We start from the raw sequence: 14,230 nt of genomic DNA on the forward strand, positions 1-14,230 counted from the left end.
TAATTTCTACAGAGCAGACGGAGACTCTGCTCACAAGAGTAGGTCGTCCAGCTATCCAAGCTTAGCAATCCCCCGCTAACACAGCAATGCGAAGACCGGGGCCAACACTTTCGTGAGAAACTGAGGAGCGGAGGCTAGACCAAAGGGTAACACCACAAACTGATAGTGCTACTTCTCAGAGTGAAGCAGAGGAAACGCTGTCAGGTACAAAAAGGAATGTGCAGGTAGGCATCCTTGACGTCTAAAGAAGCCAGGGAACCCCCTTGATGCAGGGACGCCACCACCGTCCAAAAAGGACGTCATGAATTATTGCACCCGCATAAAAAGGTTCAGGGCCTTGAGGTCCAGAATAGGACGAACTTGACCTTCTTGGGAACCATGAAAAGGGTTTGAATAAAAAAACCCTGAAAAGGTTCTGACACTGGAACCAGGACGATCATGCCCTTGGACAAGTCTTGCCCTGCCCATAACAGAGCTTGCAGCCGAGCCAGGGCCAGGTGCACATTGGAAGGAAAGTACCTTTCCGGAGGACAAGAAAATTAAATTCCATCTTGGAACCAGGTACAATCACCTGATGGACCCACTGGTCACTGACCTAAGGAGGTCCACGGCCCCGGAACCAGCGAAGACATCACCCCATCCCAGATATGGATGGGGTCAAGCCGTCATGATGAATGGGTCATATCAGCAGGTCTGGAAAAGCTTGCTCTCCGATTTCCAGACCAAGGCCACTAGAAACCTCTCGAAGAGGCCTTAAAAACCTTTCTAAAGTCTGAGGGACGAAAAAAAAAAAAAAAAAAAAACTTCTCGTGGGCTGAAATCATCCAGGGTAGCCCCGAACAGGCACTCGCCCTGAAAAGGCAATTCAGTCAGATCCTTCTTAGAGGTATGATCCGCAGACCAACACTTCAGCCACAAAATACGCTTAAGCACCACTGCCAAGATAGCGTAGAGACTCACAGGAACCAGATCCAAAGATGCATTGCAGACAAATTGCAAACCCTGGACCAACCGGTCTGCCAGTTTGTCATGGGTGGGGGGGGGGGGGTTAAACCAGTCGCCCCCCCAGGGTCAGAGGCAAAAGCATCGCCCACCTCATCCATGTCCGAGACACCCGAATGGAGGTAAAAAAATGCCCCAATAAGGCACCAGCCATAGTAAACATGTAAACGGGTCTAGAGATTCTGCCTGCCTGTCAGCCGGAGTCCTAAAAGCTGGGAGTCTACCACCAGAAACATGGTTGCCTTAGTCAACCTGGAAAATAGGGGCACCCGCTGCCGGTGGCAGCATCCACTGCTTCAGAATCTACTTGGCAAGGGATATCGGACAGCAAAGCATCTTGGGACCATCGTATTAGACGTACCCAGTACTCAGAGACACAATTGTCAAAATAAGCTGGATAAGAGAAAACCATAACCGCACGGGATGGTTTATGGGTGACAAATGCAACAGATATGGCTGCATCCTCCAACATAAATCACTCCTGCACTGATGCAATCAATGCATCTACCAGCGCCTCTTGTGTGGCGCAGCAGCCATGGAGGATCATCCTCACTGTCTGACAAGTCAGAGAAACGTGGATTCAGACCCCGAAGAGTGGTCCCATCAAACATCAAATGCAGGATCTGATGAGAAAGCATCAATTTTCGGTTGTGCGGCCCAGTAGGCCGTACCCAAAATTTTCGCCTGTGAAGGCGCGATCCACGGGAGACCTATGACCAGCCAGGGAGCGGAGGGGAGATGGACATCCCTTGGTACAATGGCAGCATTAGCCACAACTGGGGCTGCCCCAGAGATGGTCCAGCCAGTAGGCCGCAAAGCCGCGGCCTAAATTTTTGGCCTGCTACCGAGCCACCTGCCCCCCAGGCCCACCAGCTGTCCCAAGGGAACCAAAAAAGGCCCAACGAGGGTGACAGGGGGACAGCGCGCCCGCAGGCACCAAGGCCAGGGGCACCAACAGCCTGGGCACTAGCCACCCTCCCCCACCATGAGCACTGGCAGACAAGCCAGCTCAATGCTACCCAAGGAGGGGGAGGGGGGGGCCAATGCCACCCAAGGAGGAAGAGAACCCCAGTTGGATTAACCACCCCAGGGGAGTACCCGCGCCCCACACGGAAACCAGGAAAGGAGAAGAGGGGGCCGTTACTTACAGATCCACCAAAGTGGGGGAGCTGTCGGCCAGAAGGAATGCTGCGACTAAGGCTGAGACCTGGTTGTATGCGACCATGCGAGATGTTTAACACGTGGGCCAGCCCTCGTCCAATGGGGCTAGGTCGCAGCTGACCGAGCACGGAGATACGGTCTATATGCGCTCGCTGGCCAAGCTGAGGGGACCACTGAAACTGCAATAGTCCAGCCCGTCGCTCAGCCCGGCAGTTGCAAGAAGATCACAGGAAAAAAACGGGATAAGAAAAAAAAAAAAAAAAAAACTGGGAAGACTGGGTCCTACTTCTAAACTAGGCAAGCGAAACACTGAGTATCTCTAAGCAGAGAGGGGGGGGGGGGGGGGGTTATGTCAGCTGAGGACGGCCCACAAATAAAAGTGCTTTGTGTTCTAGACTCATCAATCCCATTTCCCTGATGTCACTTTGTTAGTGAAAGCGAATGGCTGAGGGGACTATACTAAAAAACATCACATATTAAAGCATGAAATTTCATGGAAATGCATCTAAAAAATTCCTGCTGAACCTACGGAATTTCAATCCATCAATGGCAACCAATCATTAAAACCACAGCTGACCCAAGTGGACCACACAAATGATTGTCAGAGGATAACTTAACATTTACAGCCAAGTCCTTTTGAAAACTAGTGCAAGACCGATTTCCATCCAAGAGGAAAAATAAATGCTGATTCAATATCTTCTGCATGGGATTTCCTAATAGGATGAAAATATGAGCATTATGTTTTGTTAGTCCACCTAAAAGCCAAATGGGACACAAAGGACCTTTAAACCCTAACTGAACTGCATTTAGTTAACTAAAACAAACATTTGATATAAAAGTTTTATAATAAAAATTATTGTTCTCACTTTTTTTTATCCTTAGTTGGAGGTCAAACGTTGTCACACACAGTCACTGCCAAGTGTAAATGTGCCAACCCTAGCAGCAGCAGGGCAAGACATCTGTCCCTCTGTGACCTGGTCACTGCCAGTCTGAAATGCATTTCTTGGGGTGGGCTTCCTGATGGTTACCACAATGGACTCCACCTGTCTAAAAGGGACGTGAAACGACCATGTACAGTCACCAACAGAAGACTACGTATAAAAAGGTGACCACTACCATAAAATGTATAGAGACCTGTACAGTAGGTAGTGCCAGAATATGACATTCTGGATCCATCATCAGATACCTAATAATTAAAATGATCAAAAATTACAATAAAGATATCTAACGCTTTACAAGTCCACACATTAATTTCAGCGAAAAGACACACCTTGATGGAGGAAATGTTCAACTGTGGAAGGACACTCTGCTGATACTCTGGATCAGTAACACAACGAATAAACATTCCACATTTCTCTTGCAGGTAGGTGGCAGTCTTGCTACGAATAAGGCTATTTCCGAAAAGCTCAAGAAATATTTCACACTTTTCTGCAGACAGAAATATGGGAAAAACATTTAAAAGTTTATTTATGGTCAAACATGCAAAAATCGCATACTCATTTCCACGTTGTATTTAGCCAGCTCCAATTAATCTGAAGAGTTTTAAATTTTGAAAACTTTGTGAAGAATCCCACACAATTAATTCCTTGAATTCTGTGACATGTATTCGCTATACCCTGTGATTAGGCACTGCTGCGTCACATTTCACCGAGCCTGCCTTCTGAAGCACAAAAGGTTCAGAGAGGAGGAGTTTCTGAAAGCGGAATCACGGCTTGTAGGCAGCAAGGTACCCATTGGGATATGAAGGCCTTAGGAATGGAAAGTATACAGCATATACAGCATAGGAGAAGCTGCAAAGCATGCAGAAAGCGATAATCAACAAAAAACACACCATGAAAAAGGATATTTTTAAAATGACGAAAGATGGTTTCCACTTTAAAGTGATATAGTATATGGAAAATTAAAAAAATGCTAATTGTTCCAAAAGCGTACCCTTTAAACATAAACCTTTTGTCGGAAAGGTCTCCTAAAAAAAAAAAAAAACTGTAGTGAAATTTCTGGTATGGAATGTCCTTGAGCACCTCTATGCATGCATCCTAGCTGTATACAGTGCATCCAGAAAGTATTCACCGAGCTTTGCTTTTTCCGCATTTTGTTATGTTACAGCTTTATTTCAAAATGGATTAAAATTCATTATTTTCCTCAAAATTCTAAAAACAAATACCCCATAATGACAATGTGAAAGAAGTTGGTTTGAAATCTTTGCAAATTTTTAATTTTTATTTTTTTAAATAAAACACACATGTACAGAACTATTTACAGCCTTTGTTCAATACTTTGTTGAAGCACCTTTGGCACCAAATTACAACCTGAAGTCTTTTTGATTATGTTGCTACAAGCTTGACATACCTAATTTTTGGGCAGTTTCTCCCATTCTTCTTTGTAGGACCTCTCAAGAGCCATCAGGTTGGATGGAGAGCATAGTGCACAGCCATTTTCAGATCTCTCCAGAGACAATCGGGTTCAAGTCTGGGCTACAGCTGGGCCACTCAAGGACATTCACAGAGTTGTCCCGTAGCAACTCCTTTGTTATCTTTGCTGTGCGCTTCGGGTCCTTGTTCTGTTGGGAGATGAACCTTCGCACCAGTCTGAGGTCCAGAGCACTCTGGAGCAGGTTTTCATCAAGGATATCTCAGTACATTGCTGCATTCATCTTTCCCTCGATCCTGACTAGTCTCCCAAGTCCTGCCACTGAAATGATGCTGCCACCACCTTGCTTCACTGGAGGGATGGTATTAGCCAGTTATTGAGCGGTGCCTGGTTTCCTCCAGACAGGATGCTTGCCATTCACGCCAAAAAGTTAAATCTTTATTTTTTTAATCAGACCAGAGAATTTGGTTTCTCATGGTCAGAGAGTCCTTCAGGTGCCTTTTGGCAAACTCCGGACGGGCTGTCATGTGCCTTTTACTAAGTGGCTTTCATCTGGCCACTCTACCATACAGGCCTGATTGATGGAGTGCTGCAGAGAATGTTGTTCTTCTGGTAGGTTCTCCTCTCTCCACAGAGAAATGCTGGAGCACTGCTAAAGTGACCATCGGGTTCCTAAATACCACCCTGAATACGGTCCTTCTCAGCAGATCACTCAGTTTGGCTGGGTGGCCCGCTCTAGGAAGAGTCCTGGTGGTTGTAAACTTCTACCATTTATGGATGGAGGCTACTGTGCTCATTGGGACCTTGAATGCTGCAGACGTTTTTCTGTACCTTTCCCCAGATCTGCGTCACGATACAATCCTGTCTGAGGTCTACAGAGAATTCCTTGGACTTCATGGCTTGGTTTGGGCTCAGACATGCCCAGTTAACTATGGAACCTTATATAGACAGGTGTGCCTTTCACAAATCAACTGAATTTACCACAGTTGGACTCCAATCAAGTTGTAGAAACATCTCGAGGATGATCAGTGGAAACAGGCTGCACCTTAGCTCAATTTTGAGTGTCATGGCAAAGGCTGCGAAAACTTATGTACATGTGGATTTTTTTTCATTTTTATTTTTAATAAATTTGCTAATATTTCAAACAAACTTCTTTCAAATTATCATTATGGAGGTATTGTTTGTAGAATTTTGATAAAATTAATGAATTTAACATTCTGGAATAAGGCTGTAACATAACAAAAATGTGGAAAAAGTAAAGCGCTGTGAATACTTTACAGATGCACTGTATCTCCAGCATGAGATTTGAGGTGCTATGTCTTCATCTGCTCATCTTAGTAGATTTAGGGAGGTCACCACTGCTGCTCATTGTCCTTATTGCTGCAAGTTCAGGATATACGAAAAAGCAAAATCTTTGCTCCAAAAAGATGGCTACCTCCGCACAAAAGGCACAGAGCAGAACAAAAGGAAGCAAGCCAGTAATGGGGTTAGAGGTCAGCTGCTGGGAGACCCTGGGCAATTCTGGTGACAAGTGCCCTTTACTTGCCTTTTCTGGGCACAGTTAAGGTCATCTTTAAAACCCAGGTTTTTTGGCACCTGTAACATATGCTAGTTGCCTGAGAAAATTGTGTCAAATGGAAGGCAACCAATCTGCTTTAACACATTTTCATTTTCGAAGTTGAGAAATAAAAAAAAAAAAAAAAAAAAAAGAAGAAGGGTTTTGATAAAATGAGCAGAGGATCAGGTGGTGACCTGAATCTGAAAAAACCCAGGACTCCTGACACCACTGGGCTCAAGTATGGAAAGAGATAGAATTGTTCAAGCTCTAGAAAAAAAAAAGGCAAAAAACAACCCAGCAAGGTGTAAAAGAAGGAAAATTACCATAGAAACCTGGCAATCCGCAACCCTGAAAAATGGGGAGGGAAGGATATATTGAAACCAACGAGGGTTGTGTTATGGCAACAAGGAGTAAGGCTCTAAAGTGGAGGAACTAACCTTTCCACGTAGTGAGGAGGAGAGTTTCAGTGACCCTTGGGGGGGGGGGGGGGGGGGACGACGACAAGGCAGGGGCTGCCTCGAAAGAGGCCACCAGCAGAACCTGAAAGAAATTCTCAAGGAGCCTTAAGGGAAAGGTCCAGAGCTAGATCTGTAGTCAGTTACAACTAGGTGTATTTAGCTAGTGTCTAGTACGCACTGCCTCATCATTGGGGTCGATTTACTAAAATTGAAAAATGCATAATCTGGTGCAGCGGTCCATACAAATTAATTAGCTTCCAGATTTTTTTTGTCATAGCTTAATTGAGCAGCTCATTGGTTACCATGCACACCTGCACCAGATATTGCACTCTCCAGTTGTAGTAAAATCAACCTCAATGGGTTACTGTAGCCAGGAAAAGAAGCCTAAAAATGAACGATCATAATTTTGGTGATGAAAAAAACTTCAGCAGCCTCCATCTAAATGTCAGTGCCTCGCCTTCGGAAATATAGCGACTTCTGCAAATACAAGAATATAGCCAGGAGAAGGGAGACAAAAGAGCATTTACAGCTTTATCCACACATTTTTTTGCACATCTGTGAGGGAGCGTGAATCAGGGCTATAGAGCAGTGATACCAAAAAGACCTTGTCCCACAACAAAAGGGGACGGGACAACTATCATCCTGCAGGGAACTTTGACTGTTCCATATGCTCTTGCCCTAAAGTGTAACTTGCCATAGCTAAGTGAGGATTTTCCCCTGAGGGTTATTCACAGAATGGTTGTGGACTGAGGGGGGGGGGGGGGGGGTATTCATCTGGTATGAAGGAATAACAACCACCCAAATAATAACCGTTTCTGTGGCTGTGTCTTCGAGGTATCAAAGGGTGTGACAGTAAATAATCTTGCATCTTTGCCGGAAGATGGCATCCGGAAAAGGGTTCGTGTCAGAATAGGAGTGAAAAAAAAAAAAAAGGAAAGGTAGATTGCTTCATAACCTGTGACTTCCAAACCACTTGTGCACCTAGCACCGCAGTGCTTTGTAGGATAAAAGGATACAGTATCGTGTGCACTAAAAGTCAATATAATGATCCAACTAAACATGTATAGCCAGAAACCGATATGTAGGAGTACAGGGAAACTTGGTCTTACCTTGCCTAAGTCACTGGTCCCATTCAGGGTCCAGACTTCACTCCTCATGGTGGGCATACCCCAAAGGGAACTTCATGGTCTGAGTATCATAGGAGTAGATCACTGCCCTGGATCAGTATATACAGCCAATTACATTTGTTGAACCACGTGCCAGCCAAGGTGAGCACCAAACACAGGATCCAGTGTCCAAACCAAACATTATAGGCTGGCCCCGCTACTGCAGGGCCCATGTATGGTTCCAAAGGGTAATCTATCCCCAAAACGGGTAGTGAGCCATAAGGCAATAAGTAGTCAGATCTCGATAGAAGCATCAGTTGAACAGGGGAAAAGGAAAAGGGGGGGGGGGGGGGAGACTAAGTTATATGAATACACAAGGCTTATTCCAGTGTCCATTTACCTGAAGGTAGCCCATGGTCTAAGAATCAATCCCCATGTGCTGCAAGATTAAGATAGAGAATTCTTCCAGTATAGATGCAGCTACCATTAGTTGTATTAGTGAAGGAAAAAGGACTGCAGAACATTGCATTTCTCTTTTTATTTTTTTAAGGAGTCTTGACTGGTTTCATGAAGAGCAAGTATTGTGAAATGTGCACAGGATGACCTTTGTAGCTCATTTTACCTGTGCCACAGATGACTTTGATTTGACGTGTACATCACAATTTTACCTTGTAAACCCATTTGTTCTGACGTTTCTAGTGCTAAAGTCAAAAACAACATTTGCCGGGCCAACAGCTCCAGGTCACTCTCGATTATGAAGAACTGAAAAGTGAAATGAAAAGGAAAAAAAAAAAAAAAAAAAAAAAAAGCAAATCCAAAATTATGCTGGGCATACAATAAAACTGCTTTCAAAGCAGAGAATACAGAGCAATACAAAATGGTGTTAACCACTTAAGCCTCGGAAGATTTTACCCCCTTCCTGACCAGGGCCTATTTTGCGATTCGGCACTGCGTGACATTAAAACGGACAATTGTGCGGTCGTGCGACGCTGTACCCAAATGAAATTGATGGCCTTTTTTTCCCCACAAACAGAGCTTTCTTTTGGTGGTATTTGATCACCTGTGCAATTTTTTGATCATGCGCTATTAATAAAAAAAAAAAAAAAAAAAAAAAAGCGACGATTTTGCAAAAACAACAATATTTTTCACATTTTTTTTTTATATGAAATTCCCCAAAAAAAAAAAAAAAAAAAAAAAAAAGTAAAAATCAAAATTTAACATTTTAGGCCAGTTTGTTTTCCGCTACATACGTTTGGTAAAAAAAAAAAAAAAAACTCGCAATAAGCGTATTTTGATTGGTTTGCACAAAAGTTATTGCATTTACTAACTAAGGGAAAGATCTTTGTCTTTTTTTTATTTTTTGTTTAACGAGTAATGGCGGCGATCTGCGATTTTTTTTGCGGGACTGCGACATTGCGGCGGACAGATCAGACCCTTGACTGACATTTGACACTTTTGGGAGTACCAGTGACATTACTACAGTAATCAGTGCTAAAAATATGCACTGTTACTGTAAAAATGACACTGGCATGGAAGGGGTTAACTTTATCGTAGGAGGGGTTAAGTGTGTCCCTAGGGGCATGTTTCTAACTGTGAAGGGATGTGGCTGTTTGTGTAACAGAGAAATACGATCCTGCATAGCAGGACCGTATGATCTCTGTTCTTACACAGGGGAGAATGACAGGCGGCTTTGTTTACATTAGCCGCCTGCCTTTCTCCCTCTCCACCCAACGATCGCGAGTGACCAGCGGACATCGGGTCCGCCGGTCACACGCGTGGGAGGGTCAGCGAACTAACGGAGGCGGGAGCGCGCCTCCAGCACCGCGTGCTCGCCCCCTAGAGCCTCACAGGCTAGTGACGTAGCCCTACGTCACTTTGCCTGTGAGGGGCTGACTGCCGCCGTATATAGTCATGCGGCAGTCGGCAAGTGATTAAGCATACACTGGTGATGAGGCTTTTCTGTAAGCACGTGTTTTGACAGTCATTTCATTAAAATATTGCTATTGTAAAAAACTCATAAAAAAGATACTGGAAATGAAGTCTGTCAGTTCCTCAGGTTAAACAAAACATATAAAAAAAATAATAATAATAATAATAATAATAATAATAAACACACACACACATACATACATATACATGTTTATATATATATATATATATATATATATAAACATGTGCCTTTGCTCAATACTTTGTTGAAGCACCTTTGGCACCAATTACAGCCTCAAGTCATTTTGGAGTATGATGCTACAAGCTTGGCACACCTTTTTTCGGCAGTTTCTCCCATTCTTCCTTGCAGTACCTCTCAAGCTCAATCAGGTTGGATGGGGAGTGTTGGAAAACAGCCATTTCCAGATCTCTCTAGGCATGTTCAATCGGGTTCAAGTCTGGGCTCTGGCTGGGCCACTCAAAGCCATTCACACAGTTGTCCCATAGTCACTCCTTTGTTGTCTAGGCTATGTGCCTAAGGTCGTTCTGTTGCAAGATGAACCTTCACCTCAGTTTGAGGTCCAGAGCAGGTTTTCATCAAGGACGTCTCAGTACATTGCTTCATTCATGTTTCCCTCGATCCTGACTAGTCTCCTAGTTACTGCCGCCGAAAAACATCCCCACAGCATGATGCTGCCACCACCATGCGTCACTGTAGGGATGGTATTGGCCAGGTTAGGAGTGGTGCCTGGTTTCCTCTAGACATGATGCTTGCCATTCAGGCCAAAGAGTTCAATCTTTGTTTTATCAGACCAGAGAATTTTGTCCTTAAGGTGCCTTTTGGCAAACTCCAGGTGGGCTGTCATATGCCTTATACTGACGAGTGGCTTCTGTCTGGCTACTGTACCATACAGCCCTAATTAGTGGAGTGCTGCAGAGATGGTTGTTCTTCTGGAAGGTTCTCCTCTCTCCACAAAGAAACACTTAGAGCTCTGTCTAAGTGACCATTGGGTTCTTGATTACCTCCCTAAGGCCTTTCTCCACCAGATGCTCAGTTTGGCCAGGCAGCCCACTATAGGAAGAGTCCTGGTGGTTCCAAACGTCTTACATTTATGGGATTTATGGAGGTCACTGTGTTTATTGGGACCTTTAATGCTGCAGACATTTTTCTGTACCCTTCCCCAGATCTGTGCCTCGACATAAATCCTGTCGGAGGTCTACGGACAATTCCTTGAACTTCATGGCTTGGTTTGTGCTCTGAAATGCACTGTTAACTGTGGGACCTTATATAGACAGGTGTGTCCGCCTTTCCAAAACATGTCCAATCAACTGAATTTACCACAGGTGAACTCCAATCAAGTTGTAGAAACACCTTGTGGATGATCAGTGGAAAACGGCTGAACCTGAGCTCAATTTTGAGTGTCATGGCAAAGGCTGTAAATACTTATGTATATGGGATTTTTTTGTTTACTAAATTTGCAAAGATTTCAAACAACTTTCACATGATGATTATGGGGTATTGTTTGTAGAATTTTCAGGAAATACTGGATTTTTATCTTACCGTAAAACCCTTTTCTCTGAAGTTCATTGACAGATGCAGCTCCATATTCTTCTTAACCATTGGGTTATGCTGCCCCCTACAGAAGTAGGAAACTAGGCAGGAAAAAAAAAAAAAAAAAACACACCTTTACCATGCCTATGGGGCAGTCCCTGAAGGCATACACCCACTCGCTCTGCTACAGGATTCAGTTTTGTTGCAAGCAGCGTCAGAAGTTTAAAAAAAAAAAAAAAAAAAAAAAAAAAAAAAACACCCAACCCACTCAGAAAGAGGGGCGGGTTCTGCGTCTGGCAATGTACTTCAAAGAAAAGGATTTTACGGAAAGTCAAAAATCCAGTTTCTCTATCCTCCATTGACAGATGCAGCTCCATATTCCTCTTAACCATTGGGAAGTCCCAAAGCAGTATTTGCATGAGGGGTGGGAAAACAACGCAGAGAAAGAACGTAATTCCCCAAATGCAAAACTTAGCCAACCAGGTAACATGGAGCTCCCCAGGAACAACTGGAGCTCACCTAGAAATAACATACACCCTCAAAGAGAAAAATTGCTCTTTTAAACAGCAGCCTGCAAAACTTGCGGCCAAAAGAAGCATCCAAGGATGCCAACACATCTACTTTGAAGAATTTAGTGAACGTGTGCACAGACAACCAAATTGCCGCCTTGCAAACTTGTATTACTGATGCCTGATGGCGAAAAGCCCAAGAGGCACTCAGCACCCTTGCAGAATGTGCCTTCACAGGGAAAAGGTGGAACCTGACCCTTAAGTGAATACGCCTGTACCAACGTCTGCCTGATCCATCCAGATATGGTGGCAGCAGACGCAGCCAATCCCTTCAGAGGTCATTCCGTGAGGACAAAAAAAAAAAAAAAAAAAAGTCTACATTCCTGAGAGACTCAGCAAGGCAATTTCCTTGGGATGCTTGGGCTTAGGTCAGAGTGAAGGCAGCACAATGTCTTCATTCAATGGTAATCAGAAACCACCTTAGGAAGAAACGACTGATTAGGTCGAAGTACCACTTAATCTCTGTGGACCACCAGAGAAGGAGGAGAATGGCAGGACATCGCCGCCAATTCAGACACTCTGTGGGCAGAGGTAATAGCCACCAAAAAGGCTACCTTCTGTGACAGTATAAGCAGCAGAGAAATCTCCCTAAGTTTTCAAAGGGAGGTTTTTGAAGGACAGTACCAAGTTAAGAGCCCACGGAGGTAACGGGGATCGCATCGGAGGAGCCACATTTAGAACTTCCTGGGTAAAAGTGTGAATCAAAGAATGTGTAGCTAAAGGGTGTTGGAAAAACACAGCCAAAGCTGACACCTGGCCTTTAATAGTACGCAAGGCCAACCACTCTTTGGAGGAAAGCCAAAATCCTAGCCACTGAAAAGGAGCGTGGATGCACTTTAATCGATTCACACCATGAGATGTACAATTTCCACATATGATGATAAATCTTCCTGGAGGTAGATTTTTTTAGCATTCAACACTGTAGCAATCACTGAGTCAGAAAGACCCCTATCCTTCAATACCTGGCTTTAAAACAGCCACGCCGTTAAAGCAGGATGGAATATAGGCCCTTGAGACAACAGATCTTCCCTGAGAGGAAGTCTCCAAGGGAGCATCGGCAACCAAACTTACCAGGTCTGCATACCAAGACCGACAAGGCCAGTCTGGGGCCACCAGAATGACCGGAATCCCTTCCATCTCTATTCAGTGCAGAAGCCTCTGCAGAAGTTTCAGCGGAGGAAACGCATAGATTAGCCAATACTGACCCCAAGGAGCAACCAGTGCATCTGTGGCATCGGCCAGAGGATCCCGAGAACCGGCTACAAACCTCTTTACCTTCTCGTTGAGCCGAGAAACTAACGGGTCTACATCGGGTCACCGGACACACAACAGGTGAAACCCCTCCAGGTGCAGGGACCATTCCCCCTGATCCAACACCTAACGACTCAAGTAATCCGCCCGCCAGTTCTCCACTCCGGTTATATGCACGACGGAGAGGGCTGGAACAAAATTCTCTGCCCATATCCTGTCTCCTCCCGGGCCGCCAGGACACTCTTGGTGCCCCCTTGAGGATTGACGTAAACCATGGCCGTGGCATGGTCTGAATATTGAGCGGAAGTCTGGAGTCTCAGAGTCCAGGTCCCCTGGACACAGCTTTCCAAGTACTCCACCCCCAGCCGGATAGGCTGCCATCCGTGGCTACCTTGGTCCAATACAATGATAGGAAGGAATTGCCCTGATGCAAGGCCAAGGAACGGAGCCATCACAGAAGAGCACTTCTTGCGCTTTGACTCAACCAAATCAGATTGACCAAAGATTTTGGATCCTTATTCCACTTGACAAGAATACCCCTTTGCAGAGTCCAGAGTCAGTCGAATGGACTATTCAAAACCTCTGTACCCGCAAGAAGCGATTCAGAGCCTTGAGGTCCAGAATTGGAAGCACTTTACCTTCTTTCCTGGGAACAGTAAACAGGTTTAATAAAACCCTTGAAAGCGTTTCCAAGAGGGAATCAGCACAAACACCCTTTGCGACAGCAGATCTTGTACCGCCTCTCGTAGATCCCTAAACCAATCTGAAGATGGGCGTAGATTGGATGGGAAGAATCTGTCCGACAGTCGGAACCTGAATTAGATCTTGTGACCCGATTGGAGCAGCTCGTCGGCCCATTTGTCCTGAATCAAGGAAGTCCCTGGCTCTGGACAGAAAACGAAGACGTCCCCCCACCCCAGATACGGATGAGGGCGGCCCTTCATGCAGACGGAGATTTATCCGCAGATCTGGAGGGGGCCTGTTCTCGACTTACCAGACCACGTCTACTATGTCAAGGGTCCCATTATGCAGTGACTTGCCCTTAGCGGATAGGAGGAAGAAGAGTACTCTTCCCACTTGTGAGTCCTTTCATCCAACAAAGTACCAAATAGGCGGTCCCTTGTAAAAGGGGAGATCTGATAGAGTATTTTTAGAAGCCAGGTCCGCAGACTAGCTTTTTTGCCACACCATGCGTAGTTACCATTATTGCGTTTAGAACAACTCCACTGACTCGCGACAATTTTGTCCCAGTAGGCAGGAAAAGGGAGTACCTT

At 44.9% G+C, this 14,230-nt stretch overlaps 1 protein-coding gene across 1 annotated transcript in view; it reads right to left on the reverse strand.

The window, feature by feature from the left end:
• The window catches only part of DNAAF3 (dynein axonemal assembly factor 3), a 56,738-nt gene that overhangs the window by 27,474 nt on the left and 15,034 nt on the right, over nt 1-14,230 (reverse strand). Inside the window, exons 3-4 of the mRNA XM_082273825.1 lie at nt 8,324-8,417; nt 3,434-3,591 (exon numbers count right to left, since the gene is read on the reverse strand). Coding sequence (XP_082129951.1) covers nt 3,434-3,591; nt 8,324-8,417 — 252 coding nt within the window. The remainder of the gene's footprint in view (nt 1-3,433; nt 3,592-8,323; nt 8,418-14,230) is intronic.

The sequence above is a fragment of the Pelophylax lessonae genome (assembly GCF_965119305.1).
Source record: "Pelophylax lessonae genome assembly, chromosome: 12".
NCBI lineage: Eukaryota > Metazoa > Chordata > Amphibia > Anura > Ranidae > Pelophylax > Pelophylax lessonae.